The 23,662-nt window shown below is 43.1% G+C and overlaps 1 protein-coding gene across 1 annotated transcript in view; it reads right to left on the reverse strand.

The window, feature by feature from the left end:
* Positions 1-23,662, reverse strand: part of LOC106656257 — a 156,934-nt gene that overhangs the window by 83,271 nt on the left and 50,001 nt on the right. The window contains exon 3 of the mRNA XM_014377095.2: positions 12,023-12,088. Coding sequence (XP_014232581.1) covers positions 12,023-12,069 — 47 coding nt within the window. The 5' untranslated portion in view covers positions 12,070-12,088. The remainder of the gene's footprint in view (positions 1-12,022; positions 12,089-23,662) is intronic.

Here is a 23,662-nt window from a genome sequence, read left to right on the forward strand (position 1 = left end):
GACTAAATTAATAAATTTAAGTACTTTTTCGGAACGTAACTTGTATAATACTCATCGGCGCATCAAATATTCAGAATCCTCGAGTAAGTGAGAGATTCTCAACAAATCAATTATCAAAATTAATTCTTTACTTCAGTAATACATTTTTGTCACGAAAACAAACCAGCCAAAATTGGAACTTAATCTTTGAGGCGTAATCGCGGGCATAAGGTGTTTTAAAAACTTTTCCTCCGACGTTTTAAACTTGGAAATTAGATATTCATATCGGAACTCGAGAAGACAGCGGTCCGCAAAAGAAAGGTACGGTATATATGCACGTGCGCGCGGTGTGCGCGACTTTTGCCGCGTGCGCAGCAGGCCTAGCGGCCATAAAAACGTAAAGAAATTTCACGAAATAAAGAGAGACGAGCGGAGCGAGGAAAGAAAAAGTTGCTCGCCAGCTATGGCTAGCTGGCTATCCGCTGCGACACGGTAGATAGTAAAGCAGCTCGTGGCCGACAGAGATCGTAAAAGTTTCAGCACGCGCAGCCTACACAATTTTTTTCCTCTCTCACTATCTCTCGAGTCCTGCACTGCAGAACTGCACAGAGCGACTCAATCGCAACGGCGGCGGTGGCGGCGGCAGCCCTGGGCTAAAGTTATAATGTGCACAATGCGTGTGTCGTGTAATAGCAGCTCGTTGCTCGAGTTCCTCTACTATACTTCGCCGGCTAGGATGTGTGCGTCGGACTGCTACGTCCCGTATTCGAGCCGAGCTTTAAGTTTTGCTAACAAGTAGTGTGCTGCTGCTGCTGCACCGGCGCGCGAACTGTAATTTTTCTCTCTCCTGCTATATACGTATCGGTATAGTGTGTGTGCCGGGCCACCACACCGCCTCTGCAGACTCGTCGCGCAGAGATACCTGCTAGGTCTTTTCTTTCTCTCTACTTCGAGTTTCTTTTTCTTCTTCTTCTTCCTTTCTTTATATTAACGCGAACGCCGACTTGAATTTTAACTAATTTTCGAGAAAGAATGAGATGCCTCTTCTCTCTTTAACGCTATTATTATATCTCGTACGCGCGTATCTTCGCGATTACTCGTTGTACGCGATATAATATACGCACACAACGCAGAGCAACACGATGGAAGCGCAATTTTCTTCTCTCGCGCGCGCCGCGTGCACGCAGAAAGATTACCGTGGCGAACTTTAATAAGGCGCGCGCGCATCGGCCTTATTAAGCACGGCACAGATTGAAATTTGCTTACACACGAGCCGAGCAAAATACTACGCGAAAGCCGCTAGTAGTAGAGCTCTACACGAAGGCGGAGCTGCTGCTGCTGCGAGGGAGCTTTTATTCTTTCGCGCGCGCGCGCCGAATAATTAACCTACATTTTTACCTTGTGGCTCTTTCTGCGCGCTGCTATATTGCGGTAAAATATAATAAGCACGCCCCGCACGTGCTCTGCTCTCTGAGCTCGTGTATGTGTGCACATTTGAAAATTCGCATCATAACACGAGGAGGGCTTGGCACACTGCACTGCGGGCAGCTGCTGCGCGATGTACTTTTCTCGTTCTCGGAATTCAGAACAGTTTTGCGCTTGTGCGCCACGGCTCGCTCGCAGCTATACTATAACACTCGCTTCAGTGTGTTCGTACATAATATACGTATAGACATCACGCACTATATTGCGGAAAACCTAACTCTGGGTGTGTCTGTGCCCGTGTGTCAAAAGCCCGTGCGCGAAGAGCAAAATTATCGCTTTTATGTATGTGCGCAGCCTAGGCACGTCTAATTAAAAATGATTTAATTTTTCTTCGCTGCGAATATAGCAGCGTCGCTGCGCGCGCTTACGTACTTCTTTTCCTTCTCTCTCTTCATTCTCTCCACGATTTTCTTGCTCCGCTTGAAAAGAACTTAAAACGCTCTTTGTGTTTCTACGAAGGCTACAGCAGCAGCAGTTCACCTCTTCAAAGGGATTCTCTTCCCGGCGTACAACTTTTGACGCTCGCGAGCTCATATAATATATCACGCGATGTTATGTGTGTGTGTTTTATATATTACAAAGTTTTGCCACTTTTATTAACAAAACGCGCGCGCAGCTCGCTTGTTTCGCGCGTATTGCGTGCATATTACGTATAGAGGTACGTTCGCAGCGCGGCGCAATCAATCTTCCATACGCGGCGCGCGCGCGCGATGCACTTAAAAACTTGCACTGGCAGGCGTAATTTTTTCCACAAGTGCGTGTGTACGTGCGTATATCTTTTCACGTGAATACATTACGGTGTTACACATATTTTACCGAAAAATTCCACAGAGAAATTTTACTCGGCCATGGTACCAGAAGTTTAATTAAGTGCGTATTGAAAAGGCGAAGATCATGAAACGACGTTCAATCTTTCAATTTTTTTATTTCACAATCAATCCACTGTTGTTGGAGTCAGTGAAAATGACGGTTTAGTTACAAAGGCACGCTATATACCTTACATACATGGTATCTTATAGAAGAAACAAAAAGGTTTGTAATTTATGAAGATAATAATGTGTCGAACTGTATGTAAAAAACATTCCTCAAAGATAAGCTTACTTTTCAGTTGACGCGTATCATCGAATGCGTCAAAGAGCCAATCGTAATCTGTAAAATGTATACTTATTTTGAGTTGTTGCACCTTTTTGACAACAGGTGGCGTTTAAAAAAACTCCTTGCTTAACATCATATTCCTAGAGTTATTTCTATAATAATGTGATGAATAAGTGTGAAAAATCAGAATTCAAATTGTATTATATTGTTGTCTCATTGTATTCGCAATGCTGTACACATAGTACAATATGTCTATGATTCTAATGATTTTTAAACCTCGCAAATAAGACTTGTAAATAGACCATAGCTGTACTCGATGCGCGATATTTTACATTTTGCCTTTAGCGTACATAGTGTCACACTCTGCGGGCATTAAGAACTGTATTATAAGCGCGAGCGATTAGCGCGCGCAGCGCCAGCCCCATCGCGACCGAATGTTGGCTTTATTAAAATGCAAAGCTCTCGCGGGTGTGTTTCAGAGCCGCGTGCACTCCGCGCAGGGCCAAGCCATTCGGTCGCTGAACTACTCTATACTGCAGCAGTTATACCGTACTGCAGTTGCACTCATATACTCGCGCGCTGCCGCCGGTGTATTATTATAAGCGAGCCGCGAACTTTGGCGGGGGCCATTTCGCTATATTAAAATATTTGTTTATGCGAGCTGTGCACTCGTTGAGTATATATCGCTCTTCGCTGGTGTTGTTGTTTTTTTTTGTTTTTTAAATGGAATTCGCTCGCTTGCCCTGCGATGCGCAGATACACCCGACGCGCAAGTGGTGTTATAGTCTAGTTAAGCTCCCTCACGACCCCTCCGTGTATATTTCATGCCGCTGCGCTGGAAATTGGACTGATACTAATACACGTTGTGCTCTGTGCGTGAGCTCTCCCGCACATACGAGAAAATTTTTATTTTTATTCTTTTTTTGTCGTTGAAAAATGCATCTGCTCTGGCGCTCTCCTGTGTTGTGCAGCAGCAGTAACAGTACTGGTGCAGCTTTCATGAATTTTTATAAATCTTTATGACTCGGCAGAGCGTTGACTTTAAAAGTCATATACCCGCTCAGGCGCTTATACATAGTAAATAAAAAAATTATACATCATTTATTATTTCGTTTAAATTTTTTAGGAAAACTTAATACAACTTGTACAGGGATTATTATGCACCATTCATTCTTACCGCGGGCATGAATTTTCAATGAGAATGTTTAGTTACGAAGTGAAAGAGTAATGTGCTTTAAAGAAGTTTTTTTATTAAACTTCTTTATATACTGCCGCGTTAAGAACATTTTAATAGACACAAAAGACATTTGAGATGACTCTGGCGATATACTGAGCTTTAATTTGGTTTTTTTTTACAACGGCAAGTATAATTTTATGGGAATCATTGTTTATACCACTCGTAACTCCACGGTATGTAATATAACAAATTTTCGCGCAAACAAAGCCGTTAAATTATCAAATATTACTGCAAGTCTTTTATCAGCCAAATTACTACGAGTACATTCGAACAGCTCACGCACAGCTCAAAGATTAAAACTTTCATCGTCAGTCGCCGAAGGCATTTTTTAATTTGCCAAGCGTACCGAGCTCGATATAATTAGCGCGTAAACTTTTTCCCCGCTCGACTTTTTTTTCTTCACGTGCACGACACAGTGCGCGATCATCCCCGCCGGATCATTTCTCATCCGAAGCGCAAGTAGCATTTTTATGCTGGCCTTTTGGCAAAGCTCTCTATTTCCGGCGCCAATTCTATTCGGACATCGGCGCGTCGTTTGCCCGGCGCACCTCGACGTAGCACGAATGATCATCGTCTGCGAGAAGGTATACGCTCTCTTCCCTACCATATACGTTATTTTGCAGGGTTGCTCTCGAGCTAAGCTCAGATTCTAAGATTGCGACTTTAATTAACGGATTATGTCGGGTTAAGCGTCTCTCTCGCTTCAGCCACGACGTTTGCTCGTCGAGCAGTGCACATGCCAGACGAGCACGACGATGACGACGACGATGCCGATTTCCCTCAGGCCAATTTTCACTTCAGGAAAGCGACTCTGTCTGTCTCCTCTCCTATCTCTCGTGTCTTTTCCAACCCTTATCGACGAATATAGTGGCACATATATACCGCAGCTTAGGCACGTCATATTACGCAGTCAAATGCATTCGTCATATAATTGGACGCGCAGCACCGTTAACGAAGGGAAATTTGCCCCGAGTACACCGTGCGCCGTAGAGCGAATTTACATCGATTTTCCACGATCTCGCTCTTCAATAATATTTATGTTCTGGAATTCAATTTTTGTAACTTGTTTAAGTTCGAGACTGAAGGATGCCAATATCAATCTGTATTTTCAATTTTTTAATCAAATGACAACGATTTCCTGGTTAATGGTAGGTTTTATGGTTGTCAGTGGGAAAATGTTGAATCTATTTTTTTCATTAAAATAAACAACGTTGTCATCTCTAAAAAAAGCGCGGGATTCCACCCTTCAAAGTATAACTGAAACGCCGAAAAAAAATATAAGGATTATGTAAATGAAATTTCTCATATTATCTTTTGCGAATGAAGACGCGTATCTTGAAGTCTGTAACTTTTGTCGCTGTCAGCAGCAGCAGCTAAGCAGCATAGAGTTGCCCAGAGAAAAATATTTTCCTCTGTCGAAAAATGCCAGTGACTTCTATGGCCTTTCCAATAACTGAGCAATGCCGCCGCCGCCTAGGAAACCCCGCAGACAATTTGATTTTCGAGTATAATTTCCTCTTCTTCCCTTCTCTCTCTCTCTGTCTACTCTTCTCTTCTTCCTGTTTCTCTCTGTGTCTTTCCTTTTGGTTGTGGTTCCCTAGCCCTCCCTTGAACGTTGTGTAATGTACAAAATATGGCGTATGTTATGGTACGTTCGTGTACAAGTGCACGCGTGTAATTTACTATGTAGCGAACCTATGAAATAAAATTTCTGCACGAACATTTGTCGTTATCTGCACGGACGCGGCCAAAAACGCGTGTGAATAATGAGAAAACTTTTTCTGAAGGTTATATACAAGTTTCAGTTCAGGTCAACGATGAACGAGTCTCTCCTCGTTTAATTGGGAAACGAGAAATGAATTACGACTCTATCCTATGTTTAAACGCTCAAATTCATACCACTCGATAAATATAATTCGAACGATCGAGGCTTGAACTTTTCTCATGCGAAATTTTAATTTCATTTTTCTCTTCTGCACTTCAGCGTCTCTTTTTCTCTCTCTCTCCGCCGCGCGATGATTGAACGGTAAACAAGATGAAGTACAGGCGCGCCGCTCGTCGAAATCAAACTCGAGCTAAAATATAGGTCGTCGTCTACGCGCGATTTTCATCTCTTCCCGGACTGTATAAGTGCAACAGCAGTGCCGGCAGCCGGCAATCGTTAAAGTAAACTCGCGTATGGATTAATGGAGCTCTCTTCCACGGGGAATATCTGGAGTTCATTCGTTATATACACACACGGCCGTCGACGATGGTTTTCTCTCTCCTTCTCGGTATACGCGAGTACGCCGAGTACTATATGGAAAATTCGAACCTCGTCTACCGTACATTGGAAGTTGCAAAATATGCGCTTTCGTACCTTACCAATACACACACACACACGCGAGCACACACATAAAGCAGTTACATTCGATAATTTCGATTAGCGAGCTTTCGTCGAAGATCGCGCGAATGTCGCCAAGTGTCGCAGACGGTTCGAGTCTAGAGAACCGTACACAGAAATGTGCTGAATGTGCGCGTTCGCTGTGAGACAACCACGCGTTACGTACTTATATAAGCATTGGTATTCGAGCAATTAGTCTAATTAGGAATTAGTCGAGTTCCATGTGCCTGGCAATGTAAATGCTAAAATTTACTTTATGCGATAGGAAAAAAAAATTGAAAATCAACCGCTTTCATATTGATTATATGATGCGTCTGGTCAGAATTGATATAAATTCGTACGAATATCTCGATATATTTCGGTTGCGGGCGTGCTCACACAGAGAAAGAGAGGCGAGCTAGGAAAAAGCTGTCGAGCGCAGATGTTAAGAATCTCTTTCGCTGTGACAAGCATCGTTAAGCCCACACTCTCTGCTATATAATAGACAGACGCGGGAGAGGACTTTTTCTATCGGCCGCAACACAGCACAGATCGCAAAAGTTCGTGCGGTCACGTTGTGTGCGAGAGAGAAAGAGAGAGAGAGAGTTGCCCCTCGGGTTGGGTTTATATAGCATAAGGGGGAGGTGCGGCTCCTCACTCGACCGACGACGACGACGATCACTATGATCGCATTAGCGTCACGCGCGCGGGACAACGACGACGACGACGACGACGACGTCGCAAATCGAGAGGGATGATGGCGGAGACGAGTGTGCGCGGGGATGACGGCGGCGGCACGTGTCTCACTCTCTCGCTCGCTTATCGTCCTCGACTACTGCCACGCTCGTGACAATTGTCCACACGAGTCTATATCACGTTCGAGAGGCCCCAAAGAAGTAGTGGTATCTTTTTCCGGCGAATATACTATATACTATATATATGTAGGGGAAAAAGAGAGAGAGAGAGAGAAGCTCGATCTACTTGCGATCGCTCGACGCGCAAATAATGATTAAATGTGCGCGTGGCAGCAGCTCAGCCGCCCAAAGCTTTTATGTACACGCGCGCAGCCCTTATACAGTGTACGTACTGGCCCGTGCGTGCTCGACTATACAGAGGCTCTTTATCGCGGTTTTGCGTGCGTGTGTCTCTCTGCGTTTGATACTCGATGCGTGACGAGTTCGTCCGCCCGAAAGAGGGGGAATATAATGTGCGCTGCGTGCGGGCCTGTCGAATGAATAGGTCCTGCTGCGGAGTGCAATATGACATTTGTACAATGTAAATATATTTGACTAGGTTTAAATCGATACATTTTCATCTTGATAACGCATCATTTGTTCTTTGCTATCTTTAAAGTCGAGGTAACGCGGTGAACATAAAACTATCATTCTTACAAAAAAAGCTCATAAAACGATAATCCCCTCGTTACGAGTAATTTCTGCATTCGCAATTGTCAGCGCTCGTGGATGGTGATTAGTATGCGCGCGAGTTACGTAATGTGCGAGTTCTATAATACGATGGCGCGTGCCTTTCTCGCGCTCGTATTATTGATTAGATCTCGCAATTCTGCGAGCTGCACACGCGATCGCACGCACACAAGAGTCACGAAAATGAGAAAAGTAATTAACACTCGGTGGTTTTTTCTTTGTACGCTTTGTTTATGATTGCCAGGAAAAAATCTGTTTTTATACATAAACATCTCACGAATATATCAGCATTACAATGTTATAATTCATTAGTTTTTGTATTAATTGTATCAACAATGTATGACAATTGAATCACAATTGGAACCAGCTTCTGCCACTAGATGGCGAGTAATTTTGCCAATAAATCTGCAAGTAGTAAAGTAATAATAGTTGTAAAAATCACGTATAAAATCATCGTGTTTACAGTGTTCTCATATGTCGCAATCAAAATACAAAAGTTGCAAACTTATTTTTCGTAAAATACTCAGAGTCACTCTGGTCGATAAGGTTCATTTACCCCGATGAAAATTTTACCACCCGAACTTCACTCAGCTTTTTTACAATACTAATTTCACGCACGCAAAATATCCATTCCTAATGCGCGCTCGACTCTCGTTCTCTCGGGTTTTAAGTGCTCGTGCACGTGCGCCTCGCGCGCACACGTCCTTATCCATCGAGTCGACTTAACCAGACACACGTACGTAACACCGCAAGCCCGGAACGAAGCGTACAAAAGATTAAATATAGTATTCTTGGTGTGTGTGTGTGTTTGTGTGCGTTTCGTCGCGTCGTAAGCTACCATTCATTATTCCTACCGACGCGACTCTCCCTCTCTCTGTACACGAGCACGTAATGGATTTAACCAATCCTCTCTAATGACCATTCCCATATACATAAGAATGCGCGTGCTTGCCTCGCGTTTTCGCGATTAATATTGCTTTCGCGCGCTCGGACGGCTGCGTGAAGTGGCACTGTACAAAGCAGCTCGATCGCGCCTCGATTGATGGATATAAATACACGGTACTCACGCGAATCGCCGGTGGTATAGAGAATAAAAGGCCGCGAAACTGCGCGAGGAAAAAGGACGTACTCGCGATGGAGCTTGCGCGCAAGCTCCATCGATGTGTATAAAAGAAACTGCAGTGTATAGCACGTACGTATGTGCACGGCACAGCCAGCGTATAGTACTTTTACTTCATTTATGAATTCTAGGAAGTCAAAGGGCTCGCGCTGCACTGCGCAGTGTATTACAGTGTGAAGCAGCAGCACATTCGCGTGTTACATATCGCATGGCTCGCGTACGTTTGCGGATTTTCTCTCTTTCGCTCGAGCCATGCAGGCGCAGGGCTAGGCTATATAAACTATATTACCCTTATGGCCGAGAGCTCGTATACGTCGTCGCGCGCCGCACGCAGATATCTTATACATTACGGCGAAGCTCACACGCCATATTATCAAAGCCGCCCCGAGGGTGAAACGTTGGTCTGCAATTACGTGTAGCAGCAGCAGCAGCAACAGCAACGGTGCAGACTCTCGACACCGACCAAGCGTACACCTATATTACAGACATACAGAGACTCGTTGGTGTATGTAATGGTCGGCGTTTCCTTATAATACAGAGAAATGTGTGTACGTGTCGAAAGTTGTTTTTTAGGTAATTCCAAGCGACGCCAGTGCTATACGCGCATGTATACGGCTTTGTCACCCCATGGAGATCGTCATAATTCCCGTTATATCGGCTTGACTTTGTCGTCGGTTTAACGAGTATAGTATACACACACATAGGCGTGCGTGTCTCCGGTTTGGTGATACGTCGTTCTACATCGTGGTACACACACGAGCTTATCGACGAGTGTTTACCAAAGTCCGTGAAATATAAGGATAAGCAGGGTACGCGCGTTAGCAATCTCGTTTTCTCTCGCCTTGCACGCGATTTACTATTTTTCGTAGCTCTTATCGTACTGTCACACAAATATTTGATTCCGCGGTGATCTTTAGAAAGTTCGTTTCACCTTGCTGAACATCACTGGTTATCATCGCGGCACATGGTGCGTAATTCATGGTTCGAAACCAAACGTGAAAAATATTCGGTTACAATTGAGGCTTATGCGCACAGAGATGAACATTGGGCTGTGCACTAAAACACGGCGACCGAGAGGAAAAATGTTGACGTTACGTCTGAGGCCTTGAAACGCAGCTTGAAGTATCGTAAGGCTGTTGCTTCATACATACATACACGATACGAGCTCAGCTGCACGTGTATAACTATACACATCGCCTCCGGCTGGCTGGCTGACTGGCTGGCAGCTCTGCTTCGTCGGTGGTGGTCTTTAAAACCCTTTTAGCATGCGAGTCTTGCAGCAGTCTTTGATCAAATACACGTATGCATTATATATATACACAAGCCTACATAGAGACAGAGAAAGAGAGAAAGGGAGATAAAGGGGAAATATTGATGGTTGTTTTGTCTGGCCGTTTAATAGCCCGACATTTCCTAGTGATTACCCAAAACCTTGACAAGTTTTTTCCCCTCGCGCATAATTATAATAACTAGTTTTTAACCGTAGTAAAAGAACGTCTCTTAGTTGTAATAATTATGCAAGTTGGTCGATTAATTATTACATCGCAACTCTCGCAACGCGATTAAAGATGTATTCGATGCATTAATTCGCGACTTGGGCTTTATATAATAAAACATACATTAAGGCACGCGAGTGAAATTAATTCTATAACCCGCAGGCTTTTCCAGCGCCGGCTAATTATATCCCCGAACTATGCGCGTGTAGCATTCATATTTATGCTCGTGCGCTTATATGATGATACATACAACATAGCACACTGCGCGTAAGCGAGTCGCGGGGGCCCGATATACATATCCACTCCGCAATTGGAAAATTAAATTAAACACGAGCAAAGAGAGAAGAAAGAGACTCGCAGCAGCAGAATCCAGAGAGCTATTGTGTTAATAATGACTTTGGCATTATTCTTGCAGTACAAACGTATGAATATTGTATGTAATATGTGTGCGGCGCACAAAGAAAGCTGCAGCAGAGAGAGAGAGAGGTGTTTCTCCGATATACCGCACATCGCGCATACATATAGACGAAGCACTAAAAGCTCGGCGTACTTGTGAAATTTTAAATAATTCATTAGTCTCGGTGGGCGCAAGTTGAGCAGCAGCTACTAGTCGAGTGATATAGTGAAGATGAGTGCGCGGGTCAAAGCAAGGAGCCGCTGCTGCAGGACGGAATATAAAGCTATGCTTTGATCGTCGACGTCGCGCCCCGTGTCACCGTTATATATCGATGCGTCTTTTGAACGACGTTAATCCTGCTCGGCCTTGTCGTATGGTTCTATATATCATATATATCTCTACACAGCAACCCCGAGTATACGTACACCCCAGAAAGCAGACGCCGCCGACACCGCCGTATCTCCGAAGCATTTGAACTACGTACATGTACGATGCTGCTGCTGCTGCTGCTGCTGCTGCACGACCTCACAGAGGGAGACAGAGAGCAGCGGCGGACGTAAAGCCGCAGACGTGCACACGCGAGCTTGCAGCTGCCTCGGCTCCTCCGAATTTTGCGACTCGAGTGTATAGACATACATATATATCTAATGCTCTGCAGACAGAGAGATCCCGGCATCTTCCTCTCCTCTTTCTCTTTCTAGCTCGACTAGTTCGGATCTCTCTCTTTCGTACTTTTTCTCTTGCTCTCTCTCTCTGTTTCTCGCGTGTGCACGAGCGAATTCTTTGAGAGCGAGTGTAGTGCGCCGCGCGCTAGGCGAGATTTTGCAAGCCCGAAAGACCTGCCGTGTATAGAGAGAATAAGATGAAATGCATTGCGAAAGAGAGAGAGAGAGAGAAAAGGTAAAGAAAATGAACGTGCGCGCGCGAGTCAAGTGAATCTATATCTCTGGAGGGATGCGCTTTCGCGCGGCAGGCGCTGCACAGAGTGCAGCCGACACATATATATCTATAGTCTCTCTCTTCTTCGCCTCTTTTCACGCGCTCTGTATATTCCGCTTATAATACGGACGAGAAAAGCAGATATCTGTCTCGAGATTCTCGCGCGTGCTCATTTTTGCGTGTCGATAAAACCTTGTATATATATGCCTTTCTTCGTGCGAAATTTCCACTTGGAGCTTTAGTCGTGGTTTCGAGAGTAAAAAAAAATTGTATTCGAACCGAGTTGCGGTGAGAGCGAGTACAGCTTTTTGAGCATGAACACACTGGACGATAAGATTTTAGCGCTGAAATTTCGTATTTCATTTTATACAAAGAGCTAGAGATTTAAGATATTGTTCGAAAAGATCTACGCTGAATTTCAAGTGTTGTGCGTAATTGATTTTTAAATCGATTCAAGATGTGTGTATTTTATTAAATTAGACACTTACTCTGGAGCAGGATTCCTCCAGCGCTGTCCAGTGCCAGCTCGCGCCATCAGGCATCGACAGCCTGACCTGTAAACAAAATGCAACGAATTATTTTATTTGTTAAACTTCATTTGATTTTTACATGATAATATTGCGACAAAAAAAATCTCAAAAAAAAAGTAAGTAAAAGTAAGTTGTGGTATAAAATGCACAACATGTTAATAAATACTACATACAATATGTTAATACACACAGTCTTAATAAATACTATACGTTACTTGTAACTTATACAAATATTTTCAGTTTGCCACTTGCAGATTTTGAGATAAAGGTATTCGCCATCTAGCGGTGGAGATTCAAAGTAGTGTACAATCGTATTTGCAGAGGTTAAAAACCGGTCTAAATTTTTAGAAACATTTCAAATAGTCATTTTTTAGTCATTAGGCTATTATTAATGTTGAGCATTTCTACCAGAGAACCCTTTGTTTCACTGTAGAGTTTTATTATTTTACGAATTAAATTTGAAAAATGAGCCACCAACTAATTGTTGCTCGTCAAGTTTTTTAATTAAAGTCTCCAAAAAGGCTCAATCAGAGCAACGCAACTACATATATGTAAAGCGTACACGTGAAAAAAGCCAAGATCTCATACGAGAATGTTTTTCTGTTTCATCATACGAGCCTTAGCGAAAAAGTTTCATTTCATTCGAGCTTTGTTTTATGTGTGGGCATGTTTTAATTATGTCCAGTATGTATCTTTGACGCGCATGTGTGCCTGTCCGCTTGTGTAACTATGGCATGAGCAAAGCAGTGTAAAGCCGCGTGAACGTATACCTATATCGTGAGTCTCGGTCGCTATGTGCAGCCTCGTTAGGAAGACAACTCGTATACACACACAATGGAAGGGTAAAGGAGAAAGAGAAAGAGAGAGACGAGAAGAGTCGAGAACACACACAACGACTTCATCAGTTAAGGGACGCGGCAGCAGCAGCCATCATCATCCCCTCTCGACGTTTAAATTATGTAAGTAGCCGGCCAAGCTTCTCTCTCCTTGTATTTTATATATCTATGTATTCTGCCCTTTCTCAATCCGCAAGTCTCGTTGTATAGGCTCTCTCTTATACGTATATTACAGACATGCGGCTCCTCGCCGCACGCGCGCGTTTCATCTACTTTCATTAGAGCAATGACATTTTTATGACGCGTTTCATTCTTTCCCTTTTTTCATTATCATTTCCTCCTCCTTGAGCCCCGCGCGCATTTAAATTAATCAATGCCGCTCTTATCTCCGGGGCTATTTTATATTTTTGCAAGCACAAAGCTCCGCGCGATTATGTACGAAAAGTAAAATGTAAAAAGCTCATTTTGGCGCGACGCATCGAGCTTTTGTCGTGCAAACAAAACATTAGGTAGAGAGAGAGACAGAACCTCGAGCTTGCAGCGGAAACTGCGCATCGTTCATGCCAAAAACCGATAACGCAAACTTTTTTACATGTAAATCAGAGCGCCGCACGGATGAAAGTCTCTATACAAATGTACGCCGCCGCCGTGCGAGCTTTAGAAGAAGGAAAAAAATCGGCTCGCGATATACAGCGTAACTAATTCCGTAATTTATGAATTTTAACGAAAGATCGTCTGGCGGCCGCATTATACACAAGCGGGAGGGATTGAAAAATTAATGCTCGAGTCGCTCTCTCGGGTTACAAGCTTTTCTTCGTGTATAATGTAGGGTGTTATATGGAGCGCGCCACCACCACCACCACCAGCACGAGGTAGGATCGCTGCTCTATATATAAATATGTATACCCGGCGGCAGGACCGCGAGAGTTGATCCATACTCAATAATTCAACGACTCATCGGCAATGAGCTTCATGGGGCTGTAGCGCGTGCAGTAACAACGTCGGCAGATTCGATTACTCGCGGGTTCGTGCTATTTTTTTATTTATTTTTTTTGCGTTCAGTTGCCATAACGTACATTAAGGATCCACGGTTTATTAACCAATGCTCGACCTGTCCGTCTGCACGAAATAATGTGCATGTGTACGCGATGATGCATGCATGCAATTATAGTGGATAGTGAATTTGTGTTGTTTATTAGTTCGATATTTCGTTAGAGAACCGCATAAATATCATTACCACAACGATTCATATGATCTTTTCGATCGAAACATTTCGACGAATCATCATGCCGGTCGCACGCAGTACTCGTGGAAAAATCAGAGGACGAATAAAAACGACTTGACGTGATTTTTTTAAGAGAGGGCACAACGCGCACATACAATACACGTATAGTGCGAGAGAGCTGACAAGTTTAAAACGCACCGCCTGTGTATAAGAGCAGCAGAGATAGAGAAAGACAGTATGCGAGAGAGTTGGGCCTGCTTAATTGGCGCCATTATTCCGCGGGCAAATTCACGACCGCGCGCGTACCACGTGCGGTGCCACGCAGTCGAAAGAGAGCCATTACGCAGATTTACGATCGTTAATCAGCGCTTCTTGGCCGGCGCAGAAGCGAACGGGAGAAAAAAAAGGGGAACACAAACGCTTCATTTAGTCTCCGGCCGCATCCGATAATATATCGGTAATATACGCGCGCAGGGGAAGAGAGAAAGAGTGAAAGTTTACGTAGTTACAGCGAGCGCGCGCGCGAGAGAGCCGTGTGTGCATGCGAACAGCAGCCGCAGCTTGTAACTAACTAAGCGAGGTAAGTTATCTTTCACGATTTGGCTGTGTGTGCTGCCTATTACTACTGGCTTCGCGAGAGAATAATTATCCGTTGCGAAGAGAAGAGTCGTTGCGCTTGAATGGCAATTAGCAGCGAGTGGGAGCTTCGTTCTTTATACCGAAGGCCGGAATAATAAAAGCTGAAGTAACTCTTGCATCAAATGAAGAATGTAATAGCTGCAAGATATTAACCATTCATGTGATTTTTGCACTTGGGTTGGAAAAGGTAATATTAAGCGTTGCAAAATTTTAACGAAAAAAATGCATATCGCTCGACCGGTCAAACGGAACAACAGATCAATTATTACAGACAAGTTACAAATGAAAATAAAAAAGATTGATGAACCAGCATGTAACTCTGTATTTATTTCCTCGAGGGGTAAAGGGGGCCAGTATAAACAGCCAAAATTAGAGTCATCCGTACGATGTCGAGCTTAAAGCTTCGCTTTTGATACGAGTACGCAAAATTATCTACAGAGTTCGCAATCTCTCTTGTACGTGGGTCGGCTTTCTTTTTTTTTCTCACTATGAGCTCAAATGTCGAGAAACGTCGACCAAACCGTCGATTCGTTCTCGTGTGTGTGTGCGTACCAAACGCGCTCGTCCATAGCTATAGAATTAACGTATACGTATACAGTATACAAGTCTATATCCGACAATGAACCAAAGTCGAGTGCGCAATCGGTCACATAGCGTTCATGTCGCCGCGAGTCGTTTGTATGTCGAGCTCAATGTATACAACGCGATGTATAAAAGGCACCATGACACTGAAACTCGCGCAGAAACAGTAACGGCAGCAGCTTTGCGATAAATTACGCGTATAAAACATAAACAGTTTGACCGGGTCATTTCTCAATAGAGCAGCGTATACTTCTTTCAGTGTGCACCATACATTTCACTCTCTATAGAAATGGCCTGGTATACATATACTAATATAATATATAAAGACCAATATGCATAAGGCAGCACAAAACTTCGACCGAGACTACACACTGAGACACTGAGATCTCCGTGTTCTGCTGCACAAATGGTGCATACATTTTAATGGAATTCATGAAATTCATGAAAAATTTTTCATGAAGATCAAATCGGAGTCAACAAAATGTTTAAGCTTGTGAAAAGAATGTTGTGTTTTTGGGCCAATATATAGCTCGATAAAGCCAGCTCCCAACAGTTTATAATTTCCATCGCGCAACGCAGAGAGAATAGCTTGCATCTTTTGCATGGCAAACGCGATTCTTTCTGATTATGCTTTAACGGAAAATCCACTTTCAAGAACTCAAGCAGTCGTTTATGGCGAGCTATACTGGCTCATTTTCTTCCTGTAGGTCAAGTTCCTAATAATTAGTACCGTTTCTAATTTTAACCTTGATTGCGTTTTTGTCCACATGAGCATTTAAAAAATTAGAATCTGTTTTTGCCTCTACGCGTGGGAAAGCCCACGTCATGACAACAACTTTGAGTAAAGTATGTTCTGCGAGCTGGAGCGACGAAGTGCTAGAAAAATTTTTCTATCGCGCTTAGTTCCAACGCAACTCACTTTCCAACCTATCACGAAGCTTCCTCTGAGAGGAAGCAAATAACATTTAGTAAACTGCCTCATGACGATCGAGCACAGTTGTTATAGAGGTGGTGGTGGTAGTGACTTTATGACCGATGAAAAAAAAAAAAGAGAGAGGGAATTTCTTGATTGTCGTATAACAGTAGGGTATATAGAGAAGAGGCAGTCGAGAAATTTGAACGTCGCCACTACTGCGCTAATTAAGGTACCCGGCGCAAGCTCCGAGGACTCGTAACGAACTTGGCACTTTTCTACGTCTGTCTGGAGACCAGATGTTATATGTAGTAGCGCTGTGTGTGTGTGTGTATACGGGCGGCGCGACGCGACTGCTGCACTCTTGCTACCCTACCTTCTACTCCCCCCGCCCCACCTCAACAGAATCCCTCTTTCGCCATTATTCTCGAGCGTAGCTCCTAGCTGTTCTTCCAATTTCTCAGCTCGATCCCTCTCTCTCTCTCTCTTTCCCTCTGTTTTTTCTCGATTGCCCGGCGCGCGTATAAGCTTTTTTTTGCCTCTTTCTCCCGGCGACTTTCTTCTATCCTCGCCGCGTTGAAGGGGCAGCAGCGCGACGCCGTAGTACGAGTGCCGCGTCACAGTCATCTGCAAGAAGGCTCTTATGTAGTCTTTCTTGAATTTTGCGACGACCGACCGACTCATCTGTTAACCCAAAGGTATATATGTATAGAGGGGACAGAGGCCTCGGCGTCCAAAGGAACTCATCATCAATGCTATTGTCAAGCCTTTGTGAGCGTTTTGCTCTCTGTTTACATAATGCTCGCGTGCGCCGGGGCCTTTGTGAGCCCGAGCTTTCACGGTCGTCGTGGCGCGAAGAAGGGATCCTCGGCCTTGTGTATACGTATTCAGATGCAGCGCGTCTCTCGGAGTGTGAAAACTGTTTTGATAAGATAGACGGTGGGGAAAGGCAGAAAGGTCACTTTCCAAGGAGCACCAAGCAGCAAAGTCGATGATTCAACATAAAACGGAGTGTGTATATACTTCACAAAATTGTATTATTTCGAACTAAACTACCTGAGCTTTCAATATTTTGTCAGTTTGAAAAGTAGAACTGAATTTTATTGCGTCGTATAATAAGTGAGATTTCAGCAAAAAGAAAGGAAAGAAAAAAAGCTGGCGCTCGAAATTTTACGAGAGTCAAGAAATGTCCGTAAAATTCGAGTCACGCGACTATTTTTTCGGCATACATGTGTGCGCTCTAATTCATTTTTGCTGCGCGTGCAATATAATGTCGCAGCGCAGTGATATTGCACGTGCGGCAGGTTCCGCAGCAAAAATAGCTCATATAGTCGTGCTGCCATGCGGCGCTGTGTGAGCTTTTTGCACTAATTCAGAAGTAAAAACGTTCCACTGTACTTTTCCATTTTCTGGAAATCACTAGCTTCAGATTGGTTATTTTTTACTCTGAATGATCTATGCTAAGCGTTACACGATGAATTTTAGATATTTTGGGAGCTCGCTTTGACTAATTATTTCGAACGTTAAATTTCACGCTACTTTAAAACTTTCAGTAATGTGGGATACATTTTTAAATAAAATATTAAATCTTTGCTTGCTGTCCTCGCAGACATTCCTTTTTATTTGTGTGTGTATCACAAACACCTGCAACTTTGATTTTGGCCTTTGGCTGTGTGGCTAAATACAAGAGTGGGGGCACACCACACCGCTGTGTGTGTTATGCGTATCCCTTCCTATGCTCGCGTGGTACTGCCGTTCGATTGCCTCTCTGTGCTCGCCTACACGCTCTATCTATTTGTAATCTACCTAATAAATTACTATTTGTTCATTTACCCTGAGTAATATAATTTTATTAATTCCCAATATTTTACTGCTAGTTTTAGATAGACGAAAAAGTATATCGATCAAAAAATAAAAATCACAAGAATCACAATATTTGAAGCCACACTTTGGACTTATATAAATGTTTTACTTCCCCACTTGCAGATTTACAGATAAAAGTATTCGCCATCTTGTGGTGGAAGCTCAAAGTGGTAATATAGAATTTAAAGGTCTGGTTAAAAACTTCAAAATAATTAAATTTTTATTTTTACGTAATTTTAAATGCACTCAATATTTACATAATTGTGAAGAAAAAATCGCACTAAACAATCTAATTAATGATCACGTATTTTGAAATATTTTAAACGATAATTTTTCCTCATTAGACGGAAATGTTATACAACATCAAACGAGGTTTCTTCATAAACAATGAAAAAATGCAATAAAAATGCATAGCTTCATCACGAGAATATATTTTTTTTAAATATTCGATGTGTATTATCACCTGGAATTTTAAAGTAGATGAGTGCAAGAGTAACAAGAGGAATCTAGAATCTAACAGTGAGGGATGTGATGCACAGAGTTTAAATCTATATATATTATATATGTATATAGACAACCCCGTGCATTTCAGTCTTGGTTGAATTGCCAACTATATACTCTCAGTCTGCTGCTGCTGCTGCTGCCACTATCAGCGGGTTCCCTAGGGTTCCAGCAGCAACAAAGTTCACCCTCGCCCTCAGTAACTGTATAGTGCATTATTCGTCGCGTTTTTCTTTCTCTCTTTTTTTTTCTTTTTTTTAATCAACGCATTTCTTTGACAGACGCAGTAGCAGCAGTAGTAGCAAGAGCAGCCGCAACAGTAGCATTGTGCCTGTAAATATATACGCGGGGAATTCACTTTCTCCCGTGCGCGATACATATAATACTCAGCCCGTCACTCGATCTCTTTTTCGATTTCTGATGGCGGATGCCGCGATTCTCTCTATTCTCCTCCATACACTCTACTACTGCGTTTATCTTGATGCGACGACTCTCAACATTGGATTTGAATCCATATATATATCGCACGAATTGTCTCTATATTATGTAACTCGCGCCTGATTTGCGGTCTTATCGGGGTGGTTTATATACAGAAGGTACAAAACTATATATATAACAGATCTGACGCACGATGCATTCGTTTGATTTTCTCAATCTTTTTTCGCGAGGACTTTTTTCCCCGTCGTTTCTTTTTGCCGCGTGTACTGCGCTGTGCCGCGCTGCTCAGCACTTCTGAAAGCTCGACCCCAGAGGGATTTTATTCTTTCTCGATTTTTTGTTTCAGCGCGATGTCTGTGTCCTTCTCTTTAGCATATAGAGGGTGTACCGTTCGTTCTTTCTTTGAATGTACGAGAAAAAAAGAAGAAAAAGAAGATAAAAAAAACGAAAGCTCCCTCTAACAACCTACAAGCACGCATACCATCTATCTTGTCGATTTATCTATTTTTCCCGCTCCTTTCCCCCCTCACACCTTTACGATTTACGCGAAATCCGTATATATTCTCTTTGCAGCGGCGCGGCTCGCTCGTGAATTTATGTTTTTCAATTGCTTCCGAGACCTCGAAATTACCTTTTGCTCTTTCTCTCCTTACAGGCGCAACTGGACCTGCTTCTGCTGCCTCGATCTTCTGCCAGTTCTCTTTCTCTCTCTGTCTAACATACTTTTGCGCGTCGTCGTACGGCGGTTTGTACAGTTTTCTCGTTTGGCGGCGAGGGGTGGCTTCATTCAGAGCTTTTGATTGCCGCTTGCATATTTGATGCCAGTATATACGCAGCCCCCCGAGCTCTCGTCCAAGCCCATCCATTTTTCACGTGTTATACTACTGACTGCTCGGGACACGATGATGGATTTAACATACACACACGCACAGATATATATGTATTACGACGAACGCCCAAGAAGACGAATGACCAAGGCTCCTCTGCGGCGGAACGTGGAAATTGGGATCGAATAAAAAATGCAATAGATATTCGCTCGTTATGTAAGGCGCGATGACAAGCTCGATTAGATGGCGAAATGGAACGAAGTAAATTCCAGTGCAAACACGAGGTACTAATCCCTATGTTGTCCATTGTTTGTGTAATGTGCCAAGTAACTATAGCGTTTGGTGATACCAAAGAATTGTATTTCCATCAAAAATATTGATACTTATAAATTCTGAGGTGAAATTTTCGATGATATTGATCGTTTTCATTTTTTAGTAGAATGTGTCAATTTCAGCCAAATAACAATGTAGATCTGAAAATCACACTTTTTTGTGTATGGTCACTTATATTGTTTTTAAGCGCATCCCGATTGCTCAATATGAATAATGCCTATAACGTTAAAAATAGTAAAATCATTTTAAATGACCTGAAAATTAGAAGTCTCCGCCACTAGATGGCGAGCACCATTATCAGTAAATCTGCAAGTGGCACAATAAAAATAATTGTATAAGTGAAATTAATTTTGATTGTTTTGATTGATCGATATCTTACATTTAAGTATGTTATTAGTTGGGATCATTTTTAGGAACATATCGAATGTTATCATGCACACTTCGACAGCTAGCTAAGCAGATGCAACGTGCAAAGCTCCCGTGCGATGTATGCAGCGTTTCATTATTTTAACAAACGTTACACAGTCAGTCAGATGAAGGAATAGAGAGAGAGAGAGAGAAAGAGAGAGAGAGAGAGAGAGAGAGAGAGAGAGAGAAGCCGCGTCGACGGCATCAAGATATAACCAGAGCCACAGAGGAATATAGATGCAGCACAGTGGAATCAGCAGCAGCAGCAGCAGATGAGCTCTGATTAACATGCAAATCCAGCATCACGGAGTGGAAAATACAGATATACTGCATACCCGAATAGGCCACCACGCGTCATCGCAATTCAAACTGGCAGCTGACTGTTGTACACGGATAAAGCCCAAGATATAGAGCCTGTATTATGCTACACCATACCGCCACTGCTACTGTCTATATACGCTGCGCGCCTCGTAGCCGTCGCCGCTTCTACTGCCTATGCAAAGTAGCAATAAAGTCTCGTTTTAGCAACGGGACAATTTATATCAAAATGGTACATCCGTCGCGCGCGAACTGATTTCTTCTTGCCTCTTCCTTCTTTCTAATCCCTCTCCCCCCACCTCGTATATCGTGAAATTCAAGCGACGCGCCAGCGTATTTATCTCTATGAACGTCCGTTCGATTTTGCGGGCTATCGTAAATTCGACGATGATACTTTGATATAATATATACAGACACGACGGGCTTAACTTTCCGTTAAAAAAAAACACAAATCGCCAGGGCATCGCACTCACGAGCTTAACCTAAAACACATAACTGTCCTGCAGCAAAGCTCAATTAAATATGAGGTCGTGAACGTACAGTAGCGACGAAAAAGTCTGCGGATAAGTATACAACTGTATATACGTAAAGAACAAGTGGACAGAGATTAGCGTTGAGCGTGTTTGTACGTAAACGTGCACGAATTTAAGAGACTCCTTACCTAGACGAGGCATTTAAAGAAAAATAAAAAAAGGCTCAAAGCTCGGGGCTAAAATCGAGCGAGCTATATACGCTGTGCCCTGTATAGCCACGCCACCGCACGCACGCTCGTACGGGGCGGACAGGGTGCGAGATGATCATGTCGGAATTAGTTTGTACAATGCTCGCGGGAGACTCTCTCTCTCTCTCTAGTCGTTACCGTCGGTGGTTTTTACTTTTATTTGCTCACACACGATCCGCTGCTGCTATATTATATGTGTCTGTAAACGTATATATGCGGCGCGCGAGACGGCGCGCGGTGGCCCCGAAGGGAATTTCGCCGATTACATTACCTGGGCCGGATTAAATCCGCATTAAATGAGGAAACGGGCGCGCGTAATTCGGGAACCGAGGAGTCGCCACCGCCCCATACAGTCGAGTGTATATTTGCGTAGTGCGCATATATTTTTTCTTTCGAGTTTGCTATCACTTTTTTTTCTCTTTGCAATATACGAAGGAATGAAAAAAAAATATGTCTGCTCCCGGAAGCGGCTTTGAAAATGCTTTAGGAGCTGTCTTAATTGCACACCAGTATTACGATACCGTCGATCGTATTTTGAGTGAAAATATGTATCTCACTTTCACAACTCGATCGCGCTCGCTGCGCGACGATCGAGCTGTCTGATATTCTACGATCAAATGTACAGCACGCGACGTGCGAAATTAGAATTACACATATATTATTTTACAAATCTCGTTCTTCCACTAACGATAGCTGCTGCAGCCAAAGTAATATTTTTTTTCTTCATTTTTTTCCTCTCGTAATCACGTAGACGCGTGGCGGCGGCTGTACGCGCTGCTGCGACTCCTGTTTTCTTCTCTCCGTATCCACGATACGCGTAGACGCGCGCGCGTAACGCGTGCACGTACATAATATCAGCTTACCGCGCGTAAAAACTTTCGCCCAAGATACAGTTTCTGCCTATTTCTTTTTTTCTTGTGGGCGTGTTGCGTTACTCAATATATACGTACACATGCAAAATCTGTGCGGCATACGAGAGCGATCGCATTGTGTTGTTCTGCTTTCCGCGTCTAGCGTCTGTCGCGATCTTCGGAGGTGTGCGTATTACGATAATTATAAGGCAACCTCGTTCATATTATGTTTGTATACACACAGAGACACGAGGCGTTGCAAAAGCATATGGGAGCGTCGAGTCGATGATCGCGACTATTATCCGTGCATACGACGACGAATATATCCGAGAGAGGAGTAGCTTTGCAAGAGGTATGTCGTCAACAACCGGATAGGATAAATGTTCCTGCGTTCACATCGCGATTGGCATAATATGCGTCGAGATGCGATCGCGCGGCACGTAATGTACCCGCGAAGCTAGTCGATAGAACGATGTCGTACGCTTCTTCGCGCGCGTATAATCTGCGTTTTTTATACTCTGCCATTAAAATGTAACTGTCTTTGGGGGCGTCGATCATTGCAGGTGACAAACGCATGCCAGCACGCATCTTTTATTAAACATTTTTTTACTCACTTTGTGCAGTGAAATTGGCTTCTGAAGAATTGAATTGAAGACATTCTCGTTAATTTATGCATGCAATTAATCATTTCATTATAATTAACCTCCAGGAAGGCAAGATTTTTGATTTACTAAATTCATACTTTTTACGGAATTTTCATTTTTTAGTTTGAAAAAGATCAAATGGTTCGTGATTAATTTCTACTGACCCCGAAAGGCTTCACTTCGACCACCTGGAGGCAAATACTTCTTTTTAAATTTAATTAGAGCCAACCAGCGAAAACGATCCGATGGCTCAAAATTCATAAAAATAAACTAAAATAAAATTTCGACAGATTTTTACCTCAGCTTTTGGCTGATTTTTTTGTTACAATGTTCGTTATAAATATCAAGTGTAATTTAAATGAAAATTCTGTTTTCAAAAAATTTAGACCAATTTTAAATCCAATTGTATCACTTCAATCCTTCACCGCTAGATGGCAAGTATCTGTATCCGTAAACATGCTAGTGGCAAAGTAATAAAATTGTATAAGTTAAAACTTGA

The sequence above is a fragment of the Trichogramma pretiosum genome, unplaced genomic scaffold (assembly GCF_000599845.2).
Source record: "Trichogramma pretiosum strain Unisexual culture from Peru unplaced genomic scaffold, Tpre_2.0 scaffold40, whole genome shotgun sequence".
In the NCBI taxonomy this organism is placed as follows: Eukaryota; Metazoa; Arthropoda; class Insecta; order Hymenoptera; family Trichogrammatidae; genus Trichogramma; species Trichogramma pretiosum.